General features: G+C 45.7%; 1 protein-coding gene across 1 annotated transcript in view; it reads right to left on the minus strand.

Annotated features, from left to right (window-relative positions):
• Positions 1 to 284: 284 nt before the first annotated feature.
• The window catches only part of GABRD (gamma-aminobutyric acid type A receptor subunit delta), a 38,512-nt gene continuing 16,464 nt past the window's right edge, over positions 285 to 22,332 (minus strand). The window contains exons 2-9 of the mRNA XM_082230254.1: positions 12,596 to 12,708; positions 11,004 to 11,071; positions 10,634 to 10,854; positions 9,402 to 9,484; positions 5,746 to 5,883; positions 4,732 to 4,887; positions 2,568 to 2,779; positions 285 to 1,668 (exon numbers count right to left, since the gene is read on the minus strand). Of these exons, the coding sequence (XP_082086380.1) occupies positions 1,378 to 1,668; positions 2,568 to 2,779; positions 4,732 to 4,887; positions 5,746 to 5,883; positions 9,402 to 9,484; positions 10,634 to 10,854; positions 11,004 to 11,071; positions 12,596 to 12,708 (1,282 nt within the window). The 3' untranslated portion in view covers positions 285 to 1,377. The remainder of the gene's footprint in view (positions 1,669 to 2,567; positions 2,780 to 4,731; positions 4,888 to 5,745; positions 5,884 to 9,401; positions 9,485 to 10,633; positions 10,855 to 11,003; positions 11,072 to 12,595; positions 12,709 to 22,332) is intronic.

Here is a 22,332-nt window from a genome sequence, read left to right on the forward strand (position 1 = left end):
AATCAGGATGAATGTTCATTACATAGCCAATGTCGTCTAATTTCCCTACAAGCAAATCAGGATGAACACCCAATAAACAGGCGGTCTGGATCCACCCAGTGATTCTCCAGAGCTGCTCACATGTCTGTGTTTATGGTGTACATATAAAAAACACAAATCTTTCTCTCTCTCTGTAATTTCGCAAGCCCTTGTTCTCTGTGGTGAATCTCGCTCCCTTTCCATTGGATCTTTGTTCCCCACAATCCAGCTATGAAGTATCCGTGATAAAACAATTCCAGCCAAGCTCTGTGTCATAGGCTTTATTTCATGCTGTGGTTAGAAGAGGATAAAAAAGTGTTTTAAATACTTTATCCAAGACAAATTATAGTTTTTTTAAAAAAAACCAGAATCCCAAAACCCAGTATTACCCTTTGTCGCCCAAATTTTAAAACCATTAAAGATTTCTTTAACTTCAAGGAATATGTGTATATGCATGTGTGTGTGTGTGTGTGTGTCTTTCCCACTCCACTCTACACACATCCCCATTACCCCAGCCATCAAAATGCCCAGCTACAGATATCTTAGCATCAAATAATTGTAGAGTTGGAAGGAACCCAAGGGTCATCTAGTCCAACCCCCTGCACTGAAGGAATCACAGCTAAACCATCACGTCCATACAGAGCTATGACACAAACTGTGCAGTCAAGTAGGGTGTGTGTGTGTTTAAAACAGGTGCAGATTGAAGAAAGAAAAGTTCTCAGAACTGTGAAGAAATGGACTGCCAGCCAGCTAGCCTTTTAATAGTCCAATCACAAATAAAAAGGTTTTCTATTGGGTCCTTAAAAGCCGGTTAAAATCCAGACCGTGCAGAGCTCCACCCTTGCGTTTTTCCTCCACTTTTAAGCATCTCTCCCCACAAACACCCGGCAAAGCAATTATTCCCTGGCGACACACACCAGATTAGTTTGGATCAGACCCTGATGCACCAGGTGCTATTTTTTTCAGGCCCCAATCCAGGACTTATCCTTCATGAAACTGGAAGATGACACGACGGATGAAGAAGTGAAACGCCTTATTGTTGCGCAGGATTAGGCAGCTGTGGAGCCTTGGCAGGAGTTTCATGCCAAACTGGGGAAGACTGTGGCATCTGACTCGCTCTGTGGAGACTAAAGAGGGGGAAACAAGCCAATAAAAAGGGGTGGTGGCCAACTGCTTTGCTGTCTCAGCGACAGAGGAAGGGAGAAGAACAATCCTCTCTATTAACGGAATATCCATCTGGCTTTGGAAGTGCTGTGGTTAAAAAGTTGGCCCTGAGTAAGGCCCTTCCATTAAGAAGCTCTGCTTTGGCTCAGAGGATCTCAGTTGCCTGTTGCCCAGCCTGCCTCCATTTTGTGACCCTCACATTGTGTAAGCCACCCAGTAGATGACATTAACCGCTGCAAAGGCTGCTGGGAAAACTGCCCTAGCATATATGTCGATGGTATCTGCATCGATGGGCTTGAAGAGAGACTTCAGGCCGTTTTTCTTCTCGGGTTTAGTCTCCTGTTGCTTCTTGGTCTCTCCTGCTTCCACTTCCACTGACCCAGGCAAGTTTTTAGGGACTCTGTGGTGCCTGTTGGAAACAGCAAGTTCCTGGTTGACGCCCGCTATCGAGAGGGAAAACATAACAATGGCGTTCTTCACATTGACCTGAAATGAGAAGCAGAAAATGATCAACATGTCTGTAGGCCAGGGGATGGGGAACCTGTGGCCCACCAGATGTTGCCATCCCTCCCTATAGGCCTCGTTGTCTGAGGCTGCTGGGCCAGCAACATCTGGACAGCAACATGTTGGTTTTCACTGGTGACTTACCTGTGGCCCACCAGATGTTGCTGGATTGCAACTCCCATCATCACCAATTACTGATAGTACTGATGCTGATAGGAATTGGAGTCCAGCAACATCTGGAGGGGAACAAGTTCCTCATAATTGAATTAGGTAGTCATACTGATATCTGTGGGACTCTCTCCAAGTAAGCATATGGGGCTGGCATCAGCTCCTGGCATCCTTGGAGAACTGCCAGGGCTTGTTGCTGACACCTGCCTTGACTCTCCCTTAAATATTTTCCTCAAGCCAGCAGTAAATCACACGGAGTAAGTAAAGTTAACTCTTTATTAGAAAAAAAGGATCTGCAAAGGAGTGCCTTTTGGCCTCCCTCATCTCCTGCTGCAGCTTCTAGCTCTGATTCTGGACTGCTCTCTGCCCCAGACTCCCCCCTCTCACTAAGCCCTGTTACCGCTGCAGCTACAGACCTCTCCTCCCAGTTTCTTCATCTCCTCCCTCGGACCACACACCACTGTCCCACCACCAATCCCCTTGCTCTGAGCCCTCTTCCCATGGGGGTTCCCCCACTGGTTCCTGCTACTATTCCTCTGTGTCCAACCAGTCCATGGCAGATAGGTTTATATGATCAGAAAGTGGCTTGCTTCTCCCATTACTCCCCCCCCCTTTTTTGCCTGCATGGCTGGAGAATGCTGGACCACACATTTCAGCCCAGTTCTACCGAATGGGTGGATCAGAGTCTGAACCCACCAGAGGCTCTTACTGACCTCTTCTGCCTGCCTGCTGGTCTTGATCTTGTCTTTTTGCTTCTTCATGTAGTCTGCATTGAAGTGAGCAAATGCATATTCCACCAGTGCGGCAAAGACAAACACGTAGCAGATCCAGAAGTACACATCCAAGGCCTTGATGGCTGAAGCCCGTGGGAGTGAAGACCGAGCACTCACCATCAGGGTGGTCATGGTGAGGACTGTAGTTATACCTGAAAGAAACAAGGTGTGGGGGAGGATGTCCCAGCTAGAGTTTAATTCTGTTTAGTCCAAGGCTGGGAATAGCTTTTTTTTCAGTCTGAGGGCCACATTCCCATCTGGGCAACCTCCCAAGGGCCATATGCCAGTGGCAAAGAATGCACATTTCGCCTTTGCACAGTAGGCCAGATTCTATACTCACATAAACCACTCTATTCCTCATACAGGATAAGCATTATCAGAGTTCACATTCCAGCCAGGGGAAAAGCACCAAAGGGTGGTGCAAAGCAAGGCTGGTGAGGCATTTGGCATGGGAAGAGTCCTGGGGAGAGTAGAGAGAGTCGGGACCATACCCTGGAGGGCTAAAGGGCTGCATTTGGCTCAAAAGTGAACAGGCACCCAGTGCAGCAGTTTCACATCAGACATTATGCTCGACTAGTGGGGGGGGGGGAGAAACGCTAAGAAGGAAAGGCACATGTGTGGGAGATTAACAACCAAACCTAACAAATGCATATTCTTGCTAGTTAGCATGAGCAGGGGCTAATACAACAGAGCTGTATTGCAGATAGATAGATAGATAGATAGATAGATAGATAGATAGATAGATACTCATGCCATAGAAATACAGTTGGTAGAGAGGGCTCTGTGTGATGTGATTTCCCCCTCCGCACCTAAAGAGGAAGTTCATATAGTACTTCCTGATCCTTTCTCTTTCTGTGACCAGCCATGAAGGCAGATGTGCCCTGTGCTTGCTCCAACTTTAGCCACATGCCTGAAGCTGGTTATACTGTAAATCTAAGTTTTTTGCCTGCATAGTTTTTACTGCTACTGTTGGCTACTGTTGCTGTGAACCAATGCATGATTATAAAGTAACTACCATGGATTCCGATGTATTAGGCGACTGGGCGTATTAGACGACCCCCCCCCCAAATTGGCAGCTGCAATTTGGGGGTTCGTCTTATAAGCCCAGTCACCTAATACGCTGGGCAGCTCCGCACCGGGAGAAAGCCGCCCAGCACAGAGCGGAGCCCGTCGCCCCTGCTGCTTCCAAAGTGGGCTCTCTCCTGGCACAGAGCGGAGCCCACCACTGCTGCTGATGCTTTCTCCCGGTGTGGAGCTGCCCCCTGACCTCTTTTCCGGGGTTAAAAAGCCATCTTATCTGCCGGAATCTACGGTACACCTTTTTTAAAACTTACTTTACAAGTTGTTGACTGATTCTTTGTAAAATGGGGTAAGAAAGGGAGTACGTTTCCAAGCACAATCCAAAGTGTTGGTGCTGACCTTTAAAGCCCTAAACGGCCTCGGTCCTGTATACCTGAAGGGGCGTCTCCACCCACATCGTTCTGCCCGTGCACTGAGATCCAGCGCTGAGGGCCTTCTGGCAGTTCCCTCACTGCGAAAAGCCAAGTTACAGGGAACCAGACAGAGGGCCTTCTCGGTAATGGCGCCCGCCCTGTGGAACACCCTCCCTTCAGATATGATGGAAATAAGCAGCTATCTTAGGCAGCCCTGTTTAGGGAAGTTTTTAATATTTAATGCTGTATTGTTTTTAACATTCAATTGGAAGCTGCCCAGAGTGGCTGAGGAAACTCAGCCAGATGAGTGGGGTAAAAATAAATTATTATTGTTATTATTATTGTTGTTGTTGTTGTTGTTGTTGTTGTTGTTGTTGTTGTTGTTGTTATTTATTATTATTATTTATTATTATTATTATTATTAGCTTACTTCATAGCTGGACTTGCTCAAAAACATGGTTTTATAGCCTAATTCCTATGCTTTTAATTTGGCTGCCAATGATGGGAATTTAAAACTGTTCAACCCACACATATGGGTGCCTGGAGGCATAAATTGCAATTAATATAGCCTCACCTACCCATTAAAGCCCATCCCACAAAATGCTCAACCCACTTCTGTGGGCTTTAACACCCTACAATAGGTCCCCAGCCATCAAACAATGCACTTTTACCTAGCGAGACTCGGGCAGGCACAGCTGACTGACTGATCCAGAAAGAAACCCATGACATGGCGACCAAGAGGATGGAAGGCACATAGGACTGGATGATGTAAACACCTCGATTCCTCCTCAAGTGGAAGTGGAGGCTCAGCCGCGGGAATTGACCAGCTAAATGAAGGAGACAAAAAGGCAAATGTATTTATTTACATCTTACCTTTCTTACAAGGAGCTCGAAGTGGCTTGCATGGTTCTCTCCCCCATTTAGCTCAGTTTTATCCTCACAACAATTTATCCCGTGAGTTTTATCCTGTGAGGTAGGCTAGCTCTGAGTAGGACTAACATTTGGATACAACCCTTGGGGGGGGTATGTAAAAATGCACATTTTCATGTGAAATCCATTTTCATGGGGGGGGGGGATAGCAGAATGATGCAGTCTTATGGATGAACAAGTGCAGAACTGATGCTGACCCAAAATAGACTTATCCATTCATTCCTAATGGCACTGTATAAATAATAATGCAAAAGGTGTCTGTCCCTCCCCTGTCACCACATTTATATTATTCAAAGGAGCTCACCCCAGATGTGGGAGACCCTGCTGAGTTGGGAGTTGAACCCTGGGTCTCTCCACAGTTCTAGTCCAAACCAGGTTTTATTTGTAAGCGGAAAATATATGTAGATTTAACTTGCAAATATCAATAAATCAACTAAAATGCATATGATTTATTTAATATTACGGTAGTGGAAATTGCATGCAAATGTGTATATTGTGTATATTACGTGTGAATGCGCATGTTTGTCAAAACTGCACACAAAAATGTGCACATCATTAGAATGCTGATGAATTATCATGAAGATTTTTCCTTTTAAATCTCAAATTGCTAAAAAAAATGTGGAGAACGGAATTTAAGTTTGGAAAGATCACAATATCCAGAGATCCTTCCTTCCCTAACTCTGGGCAAAACCTAGTTGGATGTTACCCAGTCCCATCCCTGCAAGGCTTTTAAAAGGACTGGAAGCTTTCTTTACCAGATTTGAAGTTCATCACTTCTGTAGCAAACCGGTAATTGGTGATGGTGAACTGAGCGAGCTGCAGCTTATCCAGTCCATGGATCTGATCCTGGTTTTCAGACCAGTGGTAGACAATATCCTCTGAGGAGTAGCCATCTGTCAAAAGAAACTGAATAAATACAGGGATACGGGGAAAGATAAGAAGATTGACATGCTCAGGATGAAACACTCAGAATCCATGGCCACAGTTCTCTTACCGGTCCCACTGGTTAATGCTTTCTGGCCCACTTCAAACCTAATGAACCCAGTTCAGTGTATCAGAGCTAACCAACCTGGAAACAAGCAAAGTGTTCTCATGCTTCTCTTCCCATCACCCTCCCCTTTTAGGAAGATAGGAAGCACCAAATCAGGCAACTGGTCCATCTAGCTCAGCATTGCCCACACTGACTGGGCTTCTCCAGATTTTGCAGTGCAGATTTTAATGAAAACAACATACAGAAGTGCATGATACGAGGGGCGTTGCTGTGTAAAAAATGTTCCTTAGGCAAAACTGCATTAAAAGAAATTCACACAAAATGCATGATGAATTTTCACAATGACTTTTTTTTTTTACTTAGAGAATCGCAAGCTAATGCAGAGAGGATTGGAAAGACAGAAGGATATTAGCCAACTGAAATGTATGCAGGGGGCGATGACTAAGGGCCTGTCCACACTACTGCTTCTTCTGCGCCCAAAAAGCATGGGTCCGGTTGACCCGGACTTTCTAGGCATGGGTCTGAGCTGTTTCCCCCCGTGCCACGCTCCTTTCCCAGGCAAAGCCCACTCTTTAGCTCTAGATCAGAACTGCAATCTGCGGAAAATCAGATTGCCATTTGCTCTGACTGAGTGCTAAAGAGCGGTTGTTGTTGTCGTTGTCCCCAGGAAAAGCAGCGGGACAAGAGGAAGTGTGGATAAGCCCTAAGTTGATAAAGGATCGGGAAACCAAGCCATATGGAGAAGAGTTGAGGAAGTTAGGTATGTTTAGTCTGGAGAAGAGAAGACTGTCAGGAGATATAATAATAATAATAATAATAATAATAATAATAATAATTTTTATTTATACCGCCCTCCCCAGCCAAGGCCGGGCTCAGAGCAGCTTACAAGCAATAATAAAAACAAGTTGAATGATTACAACTTAAAAACAGAATTAAAATACAACATTAAAATATTGAAACATTAAAATATTATAATGTAGCCTCCTCGCAGGAGGAGAAGGGAAAGAAAAAAGAAAGAGAGGGAGGGAATCAAATTGGCTCCAAGCCAAAGGCCAGGCGGAACAACTCTGTCTTACAGGCCCTGCGGAAAGAAATCAGATCCTGCAGGGCCCTGGTCTCATGAGGCAGAGCGTTCCACCAGGCCGGAGCCAGAGTTGAAAAGGCCCTGGCTCTGGTTGAAGCTAATCTAACTTCCTTAGGGCCTGGGACCACTAGGGTGTTGCTATTTATGGACCTTGAGGCTCTCCGCGGGGCATACTGGGAGGCGGTCCTGTAGGTACGAGGGTCCTAGGCTGTGAAGGGCTTTAAAGGTCAAAAGCAGCACCTTAAATCTGACCCTGTACTCCACTGGGAGCCAGTGCAGCTTGAAAAGCACTGGGTGAATATGCTCCCATAGCAGAGACCCCGTGAGGAGCTAGGGCAGCCCTGCATAGAGTGAATTACAGTAGTCAAGCCTGGAGATGACCGTCGCATGGATCACTGTGGCCAGGTCGGGGTGGGAGAGGTAAGGGATCAACTGCTTGATGCGGCAAAGGTGGAAAAATGTCGCCTTGGCTGTTGCTGTAACTTGCACCTCCATGGAAAGGGAGGCGTCATGCACCATGGAGGTGCAAGTTACAGCAACACCCAAACTCTTAACAGAAGGCAATGGCACTAATTGGGCCCCCGCAAGAGAAGGGAGTTGGTCCCTCATCCCCATGCCATCCCGACCCAGCCATAGGACCTCTGTCTTCGAAGGATTTAGTTTCAATCAGTATGATATGATAGCCATCTTCAAATATCTGAAGGGCTGTCGCATGGAAGGTGCAGCCAGCTTGTTTTCTGCAGCTCCAGAGGGTAGGACTTGAACCGGTGGATTCAAATTACAAGCAAGGAGATTCCGACTAAACATTAGGAAGAACCTTCTGACAATAAGAGCTGGTTGACAGTGAAACGGACTTCCTTGGAAAGTGGTGGGCTCTCCTTCATTGGAGGATTTAAAGCAGAGATTGGATGGCCATCTGTCAGGGATTCTTTTTCTGTGATGCCTGCATCACAGGGTGTCTACTAGATGACCCTTGGGGCCTCTTCCAGCTCTACAATTCTATGAAAAATAAGAAACTGATATTGGCAGATTCACCCACCTCTTCCCCACCCCAACATTCACAGGAAAAAGCAAGGTATATATTAAGAAATAAAATTACAGCTTTTTCTGTAAGAAATAAATATTTCTGTAAGAAATAAAATTAAAGCTTCTCTTCACTTGTGCAAAATTGCTACTCACTTGAGCAAAATTGCTACTCTTCAAGTGCATGGCTCACCTGTCCATTTTCTACATCAACATTCCCCTCCCCACAAAACAAAACTCCTCGCTTGTCTTTAAATTGCCCCCACTCCCATGGAGAGCCAACTTTCCTTTTTTTAATCTGTTTTAAGAGGCTTCATTTCTTCTTGTGATTATTGCTCTATAAACACAATCTGCAAAATTAAATTAAAATCCGAGCCCTCTGTAAAAACTCGCCAGCAGACTAAAATTTTGCCGCCTCATTCTCTGGCTGCCTCTGCATTTACTGATTGCATAAGTGAAAAGAACTGCAGATTGCTATATTTGGTGGGATAAAAATGTATTGTGCTTAATTGCTCAGAAAACAGTCAGTGCTAAAAATGAAATGAGGAGGAGGAGGAGGAGAAAACTTGCACCAGCGTGCAATCCGCTCTAATGCTTTCTAGTCCCAGTGCACAGCTTTGCATGGCTGCTCAGGACTAGAGAAATAGCATCCAGGTCATCCTTGTGTTAAACTGTTGCAACAGCGTTTCCATGGTGCCATCAGACCATGCATAGCACCATTTAACCTGCCATCCCACCACCAGCCAGATTTCAGAAGCTCTGTGGTGCTGTGACGAAACCACATTTAGACAGAGTTGCAACGTGGACATTTGCTGTAAGCTGCCTTGAGTTACAGGAAGCCCACTAAAAATGTTCAAATAAACTGCAGGTAGGGCCAAATCTGTTAATTTCTGTTTCTTCTTTTTCCACTCTTTAAGTTCAGTTATCCACATTTCCACATTAGTTTGGGATAAAACAAAAACAAGTCCATGAAAATTTTGCAGCATTTCAGGGTGAATCTTTCCTAATATGCACATTTCTGCAAATGTCAGGGATGTTGGGAGCTGCATTCCAGCCACAGCTGGAGCACCAAAGGTTATCCTTCCATGCTCTAGATGCCGTTGGACTCCAACTCATCAACACCAGACAGCATGGCCAATGGTCAGGGATTATGGGAACTGGGAGAGCTGCGCTTTCCCTGCTCCTGCTCCAATAATTAAGGGGTTTGCACTCTGGGACAAGGCTACCCTGTGTGAAGGTAATTATCTCCTCCATTCCCCGCCCTCCCACTTGAGAAGACCTTTTTAAAATAGACACCTCAGAATTGAACTCACAGCTCTCCAAATCAAGCATGCACTCCTGCTCATCCATAGGGTACTTGGTAAGGTCCATGTCACAGGCCACCGTTGAGGTGATTCTATCCAAAATGAAGACAGCAACAAAAACCACCATTACATATAGATTAACATTTGCCATTAGAAAATATTATTACTACTACTACTATTATTATTATTATTATTATTATTATTATTATTATTATTATTATATACTACAAAACAACAAGAAGCAGTGTTAAAACAAAAACCCACCCTCCCACCATTTTTTAAGACATGAGTTTGGATTACATCAGAGCTTGCATCCCTTAAATTGTCATATTTCCAGTTTGGTGGCAATTTCTCTTACTGCCTGCAATGATAGCAAACAAAACTTTATAAAGTGGAGAAGGTCCCCCTTTCTCCTCTTCTGCACTGCACATAATCAAAGTATGTCAATCCACCCAAAATATGCCTTTTCATTTCATTCTCCTTGCTATTTTTAGTTTAGTGGCTAATTTTTCTGTCCGCGCTAATTGCCAGGATTTTTAAAAATACCTTGTGGTCAATGTTGCACCTTCTAATAATTTCCAATATCTAGTTATTACTAGCCTGGCTGCTGCTAAATGCTGGATGGTGATGATTTGACTACTACAATTTATTACTCACTCTTCAGCCTAAGGTCACAGGTCAGGTTGCAACAATTAAAACGTAAGATGCTTTAATAACCCCATCCCACCCTACCTGGCCAGTTAAAACTTTTAAAAATGTGCTTAAAATGCAGATTCATATTGTCTCATAGGTAAATTTTATGTAATGCGAACTCCAGGCCTTTTACCATGTTTTGTCCAGTTTTCTCCCTAATATCTTTGAATAATTCCCCTCAGAATGTGGCTCCCCTACTGCAGGTCTACCACATGTGCTTATATGAACCCAACAATGAGCAGCCCCTCCAACAAGTTCGTGGGGCAGGCAGCACTAATGGTGACTGGTGAGTTGGTGACTTTCTGCTTCTCAAGAGCCTCACCAGCCTATATACAAGTGCAAGTAAACATCAGCATGAACTACAGATCCCTCTGAATCTGATTAGCGGAACCGCACAAGGCTGATCAAAGGCCAGCTGGTCCCTGCCCACAAACACATGTGGTCTGGCCTATATGCAACACTTGGGAAACCACCTAAAACCTAGCAAACGTTGCCATCTAATTACCCAGCACAAAAGGTCACTCTTCCTCATGAAGTTTCTGTTTTACCTGATGCTGTACAGAATGACCCCATCAGGCTGCAACCGGATGAGCTTGTTCTCCACAGTGACGTCATGGAACCAGGCAGACTTGGCATTGACGATGAAGGTATCCGGCAGCCACAGCTTATCCACAAAGCGACTGTCCAAGCCCAGGGTTTCGTTGGTGTGATTGTACGACAGCCGGTCATCGCGCCAGCTTTGATGCAGGAAGACTGTCATTGTGTATTCCTGAGGACAAGAATCACCACCACTGGCTGCCATTAAAATTTCCCACAATTCCATAATCTGGAGAAACATATATCTTTATTTCCCCCCCCCATCCAAAATGTTGGATGTTATGACACGGCAGCGTTATTTTTCTTCTAGCGCCAACTTACCATATTGACTTCTGATATGTGGTCAATGCTGGCAACTTCAATGGCTAGAGCAACGTTAACAGGGGGGCCTGAATTAGAGGAAAGGAAAAAAAGAGGGGGTTATTTAATTTTATTTATGAGATTTCTTACTCCCCATTTCACCATAAGGTCCCAGGGCGGGTTACAACAATAGAATATTACATTAGTCTTTAAAAAGGAAGAAAAAAAAATCACCATTATAAAGCAAGGGAAACCTTTCAAAACAGTACACAAAAGTTTACATTCAGCAAAAGCGGTGGGTCCCACAAAGCAAAGCACGTTAACTGCAAGAAGCCAGAGGCCAAGATAAAGTGATGTGTACTGTACTATGAAGAGGCTCAGTGAAGATATAATGAAGGCACATCTAAGGGGAGGCAGTTCCACAATTTAGGGGCTACCACAGAGAAGGCCCCTTCTGTCCCAGGCCACCAATCCCCTGCTTTTCTGAGGGTGGTGAAACTACAAAGAGAGGCCAAACTGGCAATTCTTAACATCCCGGGAGATTGGTGAAGAGGCAGTCTTTCATATATTTGAGGCCTACCTAAATCTTTCAGGAGTTCGTACTTTGAATTAGGCCCAGCAACAAACTGGTAACCCGTGCAGCTTTTAAAACAGGAGTTACACAATTTGCAAGTAGAACCCCTGTCAGTGAAACTGAGGGAATCGTGACTGCTTCTCCACCTGCCACCTGATGGTGTCCAAATGGGGGCTTTCGTGCCATTAACAAAGCCCAAGGGCCAAACTATGCATGATTATTCTTCTTCATTAAATTTGTAGACTGCTCTTCATCCGTAGATCTTAGGGTGGTTCACAGTACAAAAATACAAGATAGCCAACACAAAATACATAATAACAACAGGAAAAAATAAAAACAAGAACAAAACAAAGCAATAACCCCCTCTCCTCCACCTATATTCGGAAGCTGGTGCCCTTACCTCCTCCAACTTTGTAATTTGATTGGACATTGGCAATTTTTAAAAGCCATGGTTCCAGGACTTTCTGGAAAAGCTTAAACTGTTAATACTCACTTTTCAGGTTGGTATACCGTTGGGCAACTGCAAAACCCTCCACAACTATCCTATACAGGCTCAGAGCTATACTGGCTACTTAGTTTTCACCTCCACAGCCTCACATGTGGTTTCAAAAGTTAACCCAAGTGTTAACACTTGTTGTGTTGTCATTGTCGCTATACATCAGACACACTTTAAGCACGTGGAGAAAAGACTGTGTGGTCCTGATCCATGGCATATCCATCAATCCAAATCAGGAGCACGCGGTAATATTCCGTTGAAATTTGCCCTGTAACCACAGATATATGCTTCCTTGCTGCAATGTAAATTGTTTCATGGCTTGTTTTTTTTTTTTTTTTTTAAATTGAGCCATATCTAGCTTAGGCCCCATCTGCACTGTACATCTTAAGCAGTAACATACAACTTTAAACAGTCAACAACTTCCCCCAAAGAAACATGGGAAGTGTAGCTTGTTAAGGGTGCTGAATGTTTCTGGGAGAGCCCTATTTCCCTCATGGAGCTACGATTCCCAGGGTGGTTTAACGACATCAGCCAGAATCTTACCTCCAATTCCAGGCCTGAAATTTCTTGCATACCCTTTCATCAGGTCGTCCAAATTAGGCAACCAAGATATTTCTATGTTTGACCCGATGTAATCTCCAATGTCATTCATAGCTCTGTGTTGTTGTTGTTGTTGTTGTTAAAAAAAGAGGGGGGAAACATGTCATTAGAACACAGGAATTTGCCAAGTTATTCACTGTAGGTCAGAACTATCCACACTGGCTGGCAGTGGCAAGAGTCCATGTGTTGGGGCAGGACTTTTGCAGCAGGGACCTGTTGTACCTGAGAACTTTCCCTGTGCTCTGTTCTCCTTCTGGACAAGTAAGAGGAATGATAAGAGTTCAAGGACACATTTCAGCCTGGCAAAAACACTCAAGACAGGGCAGGCAAGGGGTGTAGCCTGAAAACAGAGGGTGTGGGCTTTGGGGACTATTCTGAGAGTCAGGGCCTGAGGTTCCCCATTCCTGTACTAGATAATTCCTCTGACTACCAATTGCAATGGGGGCGGGGGGAGTGAGACCATGGCAGAGGGGTAGCACTTGTTTAATATATCCTGCCTGTTTCCCAAGTTGGGATTCAATGTGGCCTTCAAAACTTCAAAAACATAGCTCTGAAATACAAAATAATTCTAACAAACCAGTTGAAAACAATAGTGTAGCCTGAAAAAAGGGGTGTAGCCTGAAAACAGAGGGTGTGGGCTTTGGGGACTATTCTGAGAGTCAGGGCCTGAGGTTCCCCATTCCTGTACTAGATAATTCCTCTGACTACCAATTGCAATGGGGGCGGGGGGAGTGAGACCATGGCAGAGGGGTAGCACTTGTTTAATATATCCTGCCTGTTTCCCAAGTTGGGATTCAATGTGGCCTTCAAAACTTCAAAAACATAGCTCTGAAATACAAAATAATTCTAACAAACCAGTTGAAAACAATAGTTAAAATACAAGAAAACACATTTATAACTAGCATGAAAACACTGATTGCTCAAAGGCCTGTCTGAATAGGAAGGTCTCTGCCTGCCGAGAGAAAGACATCAAGGAGGGACACAATTTAACCGCCCTTGGGAGGGAGTTCCACAACATGGGAGCAGCCACAGAAAAGGCTCTCTCGCAGGTCGCCAGCAACTGTGCCTCTGATGTTGATGGGGCCTGGAGAAGGTGCTCACCTGAGGATCTTAGCACCCGGGCAAGTTCATAAAGGGAGATACAATCTTCCAAGTAACCCAGGTCCAAGCCACATAGGGCTTTATAGTTCATGATCAACACATTGAATTGTGCCTGGAAACAAACCAGTCACCAGTGAAATTGTTTTGACAGGGGAATAATATGCTCCCTACATTTAACTGACCCCAGGCAGTAGCCTGGCTGCAGTATTCTGTACCCAGTCAGAAGCATGTGATTGGCCATTGTGGGGAAACAGGATGCCTTGGGTCTGATCCTGCAGCGCTGTCCTTAACGTCCCCAGAACAGCTCCTTCTGACAGCAGTTCCGTTTACAAAGGCCCTTATGGATGTGGGAGAGATAACTTGCTGTTGGACCTCAAAACCGGTAATGAGTTAAGCTCCAGAGCTACATGAGCTACATAACTCAAAACATTAGATGAGAGCCGCCCTCAGATCTGGCGCAACAGCTCCCACCAGGCTCCGAAATAAGCAGAGCGCTTGAAAAGAAATAATGCGGGTAGAAGGAGAGAAATCTTGTTAAATATTGATGAAAGGCTGTAGTCGAATATACCATAAGCATTTCCTGTCTTGGGACTTACGTAACTTTCCTAGGGGTTCCCCCCCCACTCCCCTTGCTTCTTCTTCCATGTGTCACTGGCCCAAAAAAGGAAGCAAAAGCCCTACTTCTGAAGTTGGTCTTTTGCATTTAATGCCACAAGGCCATGCTTTGAATTGCTCTGCAAAACAAACAGGGCGGAAAGTGTTGTTCAGCTTTTGTGCCGATTGTGCTCTGGTTTCCCATGCATGCGCAGACAGCGCCAGGGGGGTTTGGGATACCGTTCTGTGGATGTATGTTCTGAGTAACACAGACACCATCGGCTGCTGTTAGTGGAGTTGTCAAAGATGGAAGAGCTTTACAGAATGCAATAAGTGTCCTGCTACATCAGGCCAACAATGGTCCATACAGTCCAACATCCTGCTCTCACAGAAGCCAACCAGATGCCTGTGGGAAGCCCAGAGGCAGGATCCGAGCACAACAGCAATTCTCCCCCTTTGCAATTCCCAGGAACTGGTGTTTACAGACTTGTGGGCCCGATGTAGGGGTCTGGAAGGCTGCATGGAGGGCCCATGGGCTTGAGTCTCCCCACCACTGCACTACAGTGGTACCTCGGGTTACAAACGCTTCAGGTTACAAACTCTGCTAACCCGGAAGTAGTACCTCAGGTTAAGAACTTTACCTCGGGATGAGAACAGAAATTGCATGGCGGCGGTGCAATGGCAGCGAGAGGCCCCATTAGCTAAAGTGGTACCTCAGGTTAAGAACAGTTTCAGGTTAAGAACAGACCTCCGGAACGAATTAAGTTCTTAACCAGAGGTACCACTGTATATGAAACAATGCTTTTGTTTTCTTAAAAAAAGAACAATGGCAAGAAAAAAAAGCCAAACAAAGCCGTCTGCTTCTGCATTCCCACTCCCTTTGGCAAGTGCATATTGCATGTCTGAATTGAAAATGTATCCCAAGATGAGTGATTCATCCCTGCATTCAGTCACCGCATCAGAGTTTAATAAAAGCCACTGTGTGAGGAGCTGTCATTAGCAATGGCATCACTGGATGTGGGGTGGGGTGGGGGAGGAAAGAGGGGAAAGAAGAGAAAGATCCAACCCTTGCATTTCTTTCTGACATGTTTCCCCTGTATTCAAAGGTTCAGCAAGTCATGCCCTGTTGGTTACTAACCTCTGTGTCATTCGTTAAAATGTGGGTTTTTATAGAGAGAGACAGCACAAGAGAAATTAGAAACACGGGAAGCTGCTTTACAGCAAGTCAGACCATTGGTCCATCTCGCTCAGTGTTGTTTACACTGACTGGCAGAGGCTCCACCTGCACTAGGCATTTAAACCAGAAAATACTCCTTTACACAGTCATGGCTTCCTACAAAGAATCATGGGAACTATAGTTTGTTAAAGGTGCTGAGAGATGTTAGGAGACCTCTATTCCCCTCACAGTGCTACCATTCCCAGTCATCTCTGGGATGAGGGGTGGATTGTTAAACCACGCCGAGAACTGTAGCTCTCAGAAGGGAAGAGAGATCTCCTAAAAACTCAAAACAATGCACAGTGGTACCTCAGGTTAAGTACTTAATTCGTTCCGGAGGTCCGTACTTAACCTGAAACTGTTCTTAACCTGAAGCACCACTTTAGCTAATGGGGCCTCACACTGCTGCCGCGCTGCCGGAGCACGATTTCTGTTCTCATCCTGAGGTAAAGTTCTTAACCTGAAGCACTATTTCTAGGTTAGTGGAGTTGTAACCTGAAGTGTATGTAACCTGAAGCGTATGTAACCCGGGGAACCCCTGTAGATCCCTCCATGGACGTAGCCAGGTTTTTTGTTGGAGGGGGGGAGCAGCCAAGGTTGTTGAGCTGCTGTCCTGGCCAGGCCGCCACCATCTCTGACCTCTGGATTCCAGAACTTACAGCTGTCAGTTTTGTGGGAAGGAAAGCAAGGACCCACAGCCCAGGTAGGGCTTGCTAGCTCTGGGAGGAGATGTGTGATTCCTCAGCTGGCGTAAGCTCAGGACAGGTGAGGGTCACATGCCTCATCAAGCCCAGAAGATATAAAAGGAGAGCCGTCCTGGCCAGGCTGGCATCTGTTGAGCTTTTCTTGGGAAATCACGGGTAAATGTACCCCGTAAATAGGATATTGCAGGGGGCAGGCTTCTGCTGTGGCAGGGGAAAAACCTCAGATCATTGAGTACTTTCAATGCTTTTCAATAATATTTGTGGATCCGGGGCAGGGGGGAAGCTGCCCCCATCTGCTACCCCTTGACTATGCCCATGCACCCCTCTCCATCACAAACTATGGTTTCTTCACTCACCACCACACCACCTCGTCTCTTCCTTTTCACGAGAGAGAGCATCTTTCCCCAAGCTCTGTAGAGCATCACATTTAAAAACAGGGAGAGATTCCCACCTTTCAGGAAACCATCTCCTAACCATCTGACAGAACAATCACCAATCTAACTAACAAAAAGTAATGGTTCCTTGGGAACTGCAGGACCAGGGAGGGACATTTCATCAAATTACTTCAAGGATTTGCTGTCAACATTGGTCTCTGTTTCTCTAGTGGTGCAGGCTGGAGACTGAGCAACATTTTGTCCCCCATTTATTAAGTGCTGCTGTCAAACTCTCATTAAAAAAAAATAAACAAATGAATAACCTTTTCTTATACCACACCTTTCCTCTCGAAGCATTGAACAAAGTTGCTGAATCAACTAAAGCTGGTTAACTTCCCTACCAAGAGGGATTTTAAATGTAAATCCCCCAATTTTGTTTTTAAGTTTTCCCATCCACCTGTTTCCATGTGTTTGGTGTGTTTTTTAATGTACAGTGGTACCTCGGGTTACATACACTTCAGGTTACATACGCTTCAGGTTACAGACTCTGCTAACCCAAAAATAGTGCTTCAGGTTAAGAACTTTGCTTCAGGATGAGAATAGAAATTGTGCCCCGGCGGCGTAGCAGCAGCAGCAGGAGGCCCCATTAGCTAAAGTGGTGCTTCAGGTTAAGAACAGTTTCAGGTTAAGTATGGACCTCCGGAACAAATTAAGTACTTAACCCGAGGTACCACTGTATTGTGACTCATCAGCACAAATAATCCCAATGCCACTTTTTAATCAGGAATGGATACAATTCTCAACTGACCATGCTTTCCTGGAACTTCCGCTGCCATACAGCAGGGCCGGCCCAAGACATTTTGGCACCTGAGGCAAACTACAAAATGACACATCTCCGCAGCAGGAAAGGAGTGAGTGAAGCTCTACATCAGTGTTTCCCAACCGGTGTTCCGCGGCACACTAGTGTGCCGTGAGACGTTGGCTGGTGTGCCGTGGGAGGGAGGCGGGCGAGTCGGGCGGTGAGAGGCGGCGGCGGCGAGGATCCGCGTCGAGCCGGGGGCGGCTCCGCGGTGGTGGTGCCGAGGTTTCTCTCTCCATTCTCCCCTCACACACACACACAGGAAATAACACAGGATCAGCTGACAGGACCCAGCCAATGGGGCGGCGGCGGGGCAGCGCGTGCAAAAGGGAGGAGCGCGAGACAGCGGACGAGGAGGAGGCCGGCATGTCCGGGCAGCAGCAGCAACAACAGCAGCAGCAACTCCCGGCGACGGCTCCTCAAGCCCCGGGCAACCCTACTCCCTCACCGGCCTCGGCTGCCCTCCTGCTCCACCCGCCGCCTCCCCCGCCACCGCCGGCCACCTCGGCCCCGCCGCCGCCCGCTATCGCCGCCACCACCACAACAGCAGCTGCCGCCGTCCCTCAGTCCCTCGCTCTGCTGCCTCCTCCCCCCCCACCCCCAAAGCTTGGAGGTTCCCCGGCAAGGGGGAGGGGAAAAAATTGAAAACTTTCACTTTCGTGCGGCCCTCCCGGCGTGATGCTGCGCGCTGATGTCACGGGGCTGTAATGGTGGTGTGCCGCGAGATTTTTTTCATCAAACAAGTGTGCCTTTGCCCAAAAAAGGTTGGGAAACACTGCTCTACATCAGGAACAAGGATTGGAGGAGACCAGCAAGGCCTCCTATTTGCCAAGGGGCCGCTGTGAAGGTGGCATTGTGTGGGGGATGCCAAGGAGGCAGCAGATCCGGCCTCCATATTTGTTGTATCCACTGCGGGGAGATTCATTCCTTGGAGGCTGGCTCTGCTGCGCCTCTGCATCCTGTTGCCTGAGGCAGTAGCCTCACTTTGCCTCATGGGTGGCTTACAGATGTGATAGACTAGCTCCTTGAGGTGTGTAGGTTTCAAAAAAGCATCACTCCGTGTTCCCTCAGGCCACTGCCTAGGTTTTTAGCACCCACATCCTCATTAGTTTAGGTTTCTGAAAGAATTCTGTATCAATGTGATGCCCTTGTAGCAAGAACGCACATACTCCGCGAGTAAGAAATATAACAGCACAAATAAACAGATCTATGTCAAGGCAACTCGAAAGCAATACTATAAGAAAACCTAAGATCTCTATAAATTAAACTCATTTGCATAATTTTGTCTTGCAAAATTTATTCTGCTCTACATAATTTATTCTGTTGGTAGGGGTGGGCAGGGAACTATGTCAGTTAGTGAAACAAGATCCCAGTAAGCCAAAATGCTCCTTCTATTTCTCTGCACCATTTAATGGGGGCTGATAAATACGTTGGGTGATGAGGAATGGCTGATAAGGATTGACTACAAAATTAGCATTTCTTGGGAGGCGTTAAGAGAGTTTGACACACCCAACTACAAGTTCCTATAAATGTCACATGCCTTTATTTGAGATGTTTTTGTAGCTCAGCAGAGGATCTTAGCAGGGTGAGGATGTGTTGAGCAAATGCCCACTCACGGCAAAATACAGAGAACATCTCCCCCCACCCAGGGATGGAAGGATCTGCCAGTTTCGGTATGTATAATAATTACGGTGAAAGAGTATTTCTCCTGGTTTGGATGTCAGTGTGTTTGTGTCTATCCCTTTCTGGGGACATCATAATTAACTCCATAAGTTTTGGTTAATCATCATTTCCCATTATGTCAAAATCCTGAAATGATGGTTACCAAATTTAAAACAGATCCATGTTGTTGTTGTTGTTATAATATTTGTTGGATTTATATACCACCCTATACCCAGAGGTCTCAGGGTGGTTCACAGAAAAGATCAGCATAAAAACCACAATACCGTGGTACCTCGTGTTATGGACGGGATCCGTTCTGGAGGCCCATCCATAACGTGAAATGCCAGCAACTCGAAGCACATCTGCACAGGCTTGCGGCACATTTTGGCACTTTGCGCATGCGCAAAGTGCAATTTAGCACCTCTGCACAGGCACGAGCGGCAAAACCCGGAAGTAACCCATTCTGGTACTTCCAGGTTGCCGCAGGACATAACGCAAAAAAGACGCAACACGAAGCAGACGCAACACAAGGTATGACTGTACAGTGGTACCTCGGGTTAAGAACTTAATTCATACAGGAGGTCCGTTCTTAACCTGAAATTGTTCTTAACCTGAGCTACCACTTTAGCTACTGGGGCCTCCCGCTGCTGCTGCACGATTTCTGTTCTCATCCTGAAGCAAAGTTCTTAACCTGAGGTACTATTTCTGGGTTAGCGGAGTCTGTAACCTGAAGCATCTGTAACCTGAAGCGTCTGTAACCCGAGGTACCACTGTATGTGTGTGTGTGTTTGTTTGTGTGTAATATATATATATATATATATATATATATATATATATATATATATATATATGCAGGTTTTGGTGTCTTCGGGTGTCTTCCCGTGTAAGAGTCGGGGTGTCTGTGCGACGTTTCGACGAGGTCTCACTCGTCATCTTCAGGCTTCTTCACCAACCTTTCCCAGGACGCACCGCGGCACGCAAAACCTGCATTCCTGTACCCGTGAAAATCTACGAAAGCATATATATATATATATATATATATATATATATATATATATATATATGCAGGTTTTGGTGTCTTCGGGTGTCTTCCCGTGTAAGAGTCGGGGTGTCTGTGCGACGTTTCGACGAGGTCTCACTCGTCATCTTCAGGCTGGTGCTTTCGGCTTCTTGTTACTGGAACAGAGCAGAGTCTGGTGTTTGAGTTCCTATAAATACTGTTGAGGGGTGTGGTGTATAGCCTCCAACGTTCTGGGCAGAGAGGAAGTTCCTAGATTAGTGTGCCTTTTCTTCTTTTGTTCCTTAATTACTTGAGGGATATCTTGGGTGATTTCATGAGTGATATTCTGAATACCACTGGGTGGGTCATTAAGTGTAGATTAGTTGCTAAAGCTTTCGTGTCTTGACCTCTTGAGCTTGTGAAGAGTTTTTCTGAGAAGATGGCTGTGCTGCATTTAGTTGTGCTCTGGCTTGGCTTCATGTATAGGGGCGAGCTGTGGTTTTGTGCCTTGTGCTAGCCAGATCTGTGTAGGGATTGCAGGGGGGTGCAGCATCCGGAGGTGCCACTATAGTTTGGCTACTGGATGGAGTCTGTAATATGTCTGTGGAGAGGGTCTGGGTTTGGGTCTGGTGTGGTTGATTGGTGACGGCGTTCTGTGTGCCTCTGGTTCTGGTGTCGGTTTTTGTGGGGAGGGCTAATTTCCAGATGTCTGGCAGGCGGGACGTGTCGTCACGCTTGTTCATGTTGTGAGGGTGTTTCTCTATCTCGATGGCTTCCATGATTATTCTCTTGTGGTGATGTTCCATGTTAAAGAGCAATTTGGAATCTGCAAAATTAATTTCGTGTCCTGTTTCTTTCATGTGTTGGAAAAGAGAGGAAGTTTTTTCTTCTTTTTTGACGGCATTCTTGTGTTCTGTGATACGTGCATTTATTCGTCTGTTTGTTTGTCCAATGTACGTGGCTGGGCAGACTTTGCAGGGTATTTCATAGACCCCTTGGTTTTCCAGCTGGATTTTGTCTTTTGGGTTTCTGAGGATATTGGCTATTTTTTGGTTGGTGCAGAAGGCTGTTTTGATATTGTGTTTATGGAGGATTTTGCTGATTTTGTCTGTAGTGCCCTTGATATAAGGAAGGAGGGCCATGCCATTGTTTTCTTCTGTGTCTTGGTTTTTGGGGGGTGTTTCTTTTTGGATTAGCTTCGTGACCCTGTTTTTCTGGTATCCATTGGCGATTAACACATTTGAAAGATTCTGTAACTCAGTTGTCAAGTGGTCTTTGTCAGCCAGGCGTTTGGTTCTGGAGATGAGAGTCTTGGCTACGGAGTTTATTTGTGCAGGGTGGTGGTGTGATTGTGCATGTAAGTAGCGGTTGGTGTGTGTTTTTTTCCGGTAGATAGTGTGTCCTAGGGAGCCATCAGGTTTTTTGTAGATTAGGACGTCAAGAAAGGGGAGTTGGTTGTTGTCTTCTATTTCCATAGTGAATTGTATTTTGGGGTGTAGGCTGTTGAGATGTGTGAGGAAGCTATCTAGTTTTTCTTTCCCGTGTGGCCAAATTACAAAGGTGTCGTCAACATATCTGAGCCAAAGTTTGGGTTTGTGTTCTGACTTGTCTAAAGCATTGGTTTCAAAGTGTTCCATGTACAAATTTGCGATGACCGGTGAGAGGGGTGATCCCATAGGTGCTCCTTCTATCTGTTTGTATCTTTGTCCATTGTGGATGAAGTACGTGTTGGTTAGGCAGTGGTTGGTCAGGTCCAGGATGTATTTGGGGGGGTTGTATTTGTTTTGAATGGCTGTCAAGGCTTCATTAATGGGCACTTGAGTGAAGAGAGATACAACATCGAAGCTCACAAGTAGGTCATCGGGATGTAGGTATTGTTTCTTTATTGTTTCTATGAACTGGAAGGAGTTAGTAACGTGTGAAGCGATGGATTCTGCATAGGGCTGAAGTTGCTTAGCGAGAAATTTAGCGAGATTTTGTAGAGGTGAGCCTATGGAGCTGACTATTGGTCTGAGTGGTGTTCCTTCTTTGTGTATCTTGGGGAGACCGTAGAGTTTGGGGCATCTGGATGATTTTTCTCTGGGGATGATTCTTAGCTGGATTTCTTCACTGATAGGAGAGGCTTTTATTTTGGATTTGGTGGTTTTTTCCAGATAGGTGGTGGGATCTG

Source organism: Podarcis vaucheri (assembly GCF_965113315.1).
Source record: "Podarcis vaucheri genome assembly, chromosome: 7".
Taxonomy (NCBI): Eukaryota; Metazoa; Chordata; class Lepidosauria; order Squamata; family Lacertidae; genus Podarcis; species Podarcis vaucheri.